The sequence below is a fragment of the Buceros rhinoceros genome, unplaced genomic scaffold, assembly GCF_000710305.1.
Source record: "Buceros rhinoceros silvestris isolate BGI_N320 unplaced genomic scaffold, ASM71030v1 scaffold21895, whole genome shotgun sequence".
NCBI classification, from domain to species: domain Eukaryota; kingdom Metazoa; phylum Chordata; class Aves; order Bucerotiformes; family Bucerotidae; genus Buceros; species Buceros rhinoceros.
In genome coordinates this window covers 4,513-5,765 of record NW_010412582.1, presented here as the reverse complement: position 1 = coordinate 5,765, position 1,253 = coordinate 4,513, and the positions used below count along the sequence as shown (strand labels likewise).

The following is a 1,253-nucleotide window of genomic DNA, read 5'->3' as shown; positions in this document are numbered from 1 at the left end:
AGCCTGAAATACCGCCCCCCCCCCCCCACCCCGCTTTGCTACCAATCTAACAAGATATAATCTGATTTATTTTAACATTCTAACATCTCCCCAGCTGTATTCCAGTCCACTCCCTTTCACTACACATATACTTTAAACCCTATGTGCATCTCTCCTTTCCCGGTGGGAGCAAACAACACCAAAGGTGATGTGAGAAGGTCACATCTACTCAAGAAGGTCTCTCAAACACATGACATTAAGTAACCACAACACCATCAGACAAAATCATTTTTGTACAGAAGGTATCAGCAACGTGTTTTGAACGCTGCAAGGGAAAAAGGGATTTGCTTTGTGGCTCAAGCCACAAGAAGGCCAGAAAAGCCAAGACTACCCTGGGACAAAATTCGGTAGCTATCAAGGAATGCTGCACAGGGACCAGATGCTCCTTCCCCAGAGCTTCCAATGCAGTTCTGTCCACAACCCCAGCAGTCCTGGAGAGAGGACAGCAAGGTCTGCAGAGGTGTAAAGCCAGACTGCCTGTCCAAGGCAAGAACTGCTAAGCAGGTTTAAAAGCAGAGGGAAAGAATAAGCAGCAGGGAAAAAACAAGCTACAAAACCTGAAAAGTAGGAAGAGATAAGTAGGCAGGGCAGCTCTTGCCACGTTCAACAAATCATGGCTGGAGGGTAGACACTAGAGCCATCCCTCCAACTACTTTCTCCACCAAATGGAAACAGTTAGTGATGCTGGACAGCCTGTGCTAACAGTCAGCCTGAACCAAAAGACATGCTCAGTATTGCAGGCTCACGGCACTGCTGCTTGGATGAGAAGCACATCTCTTACCTGGAACGTCTCTGGGACTCTGGGGTAAATGCAATATGTTTTTCTTCCCAAATGTCTTCCTCATCAGAGCCACCATCATCAAACTGCTGTATCCGCTCCTTACAGCATGCCTCAAACAAGGCTATATTGCCCTAAAGAGAGCAAATACAAACCCTGCATTTATCATCAATCACTCCACTTCTGTTAGTAAACAGAAAATACTGACTATTCTGAAGAGAATCTTAAACCAGTGAGGGCAAAGTCCAGCTCTAGCTCTAGGCTCCTGAGCCCAGCAGAAACATGGAGCTGCTGGAGCAGGGCCAGAGGAGCCCCAGCAGTGACCCGAGGGTGGAACCCTCTGCTGGGAGGAGAGGGGAGAGAGCTGGGGGGGTTCAGCCTGCAGCAGAGAAGGCTGCGGGGAGACCTTAGTGCAGCCTGTCAGTGCTGCAAGGGG

The 1,253-nt window shown here is 48.9% G+C and overlaps 1 protein-coding gene across 1 annotated transcript in view; it reads right to left on the bottom strand.

The window, feature by feature from the left end:
• Nucleotides 1-1,253, bottom strand: part of LOC104493731 (serine/threonine-protein phosphatase 6 regulatory subunit 3-like) — a 15,718-nt gene that overhangs the window by 12,139 nt on the left and 2,326 nt on the right. The window contains exon 3 of the mRNA XM_010136460.1: nucleotides 821-951. Within this exon, the coding sequence (XP_010134762.1) occupies nucleotides 821-951 (131 nt within the window). The remainder of the gene's footprint in view (nucleotides 1-820; nucleotides 952-1,253) is intronic.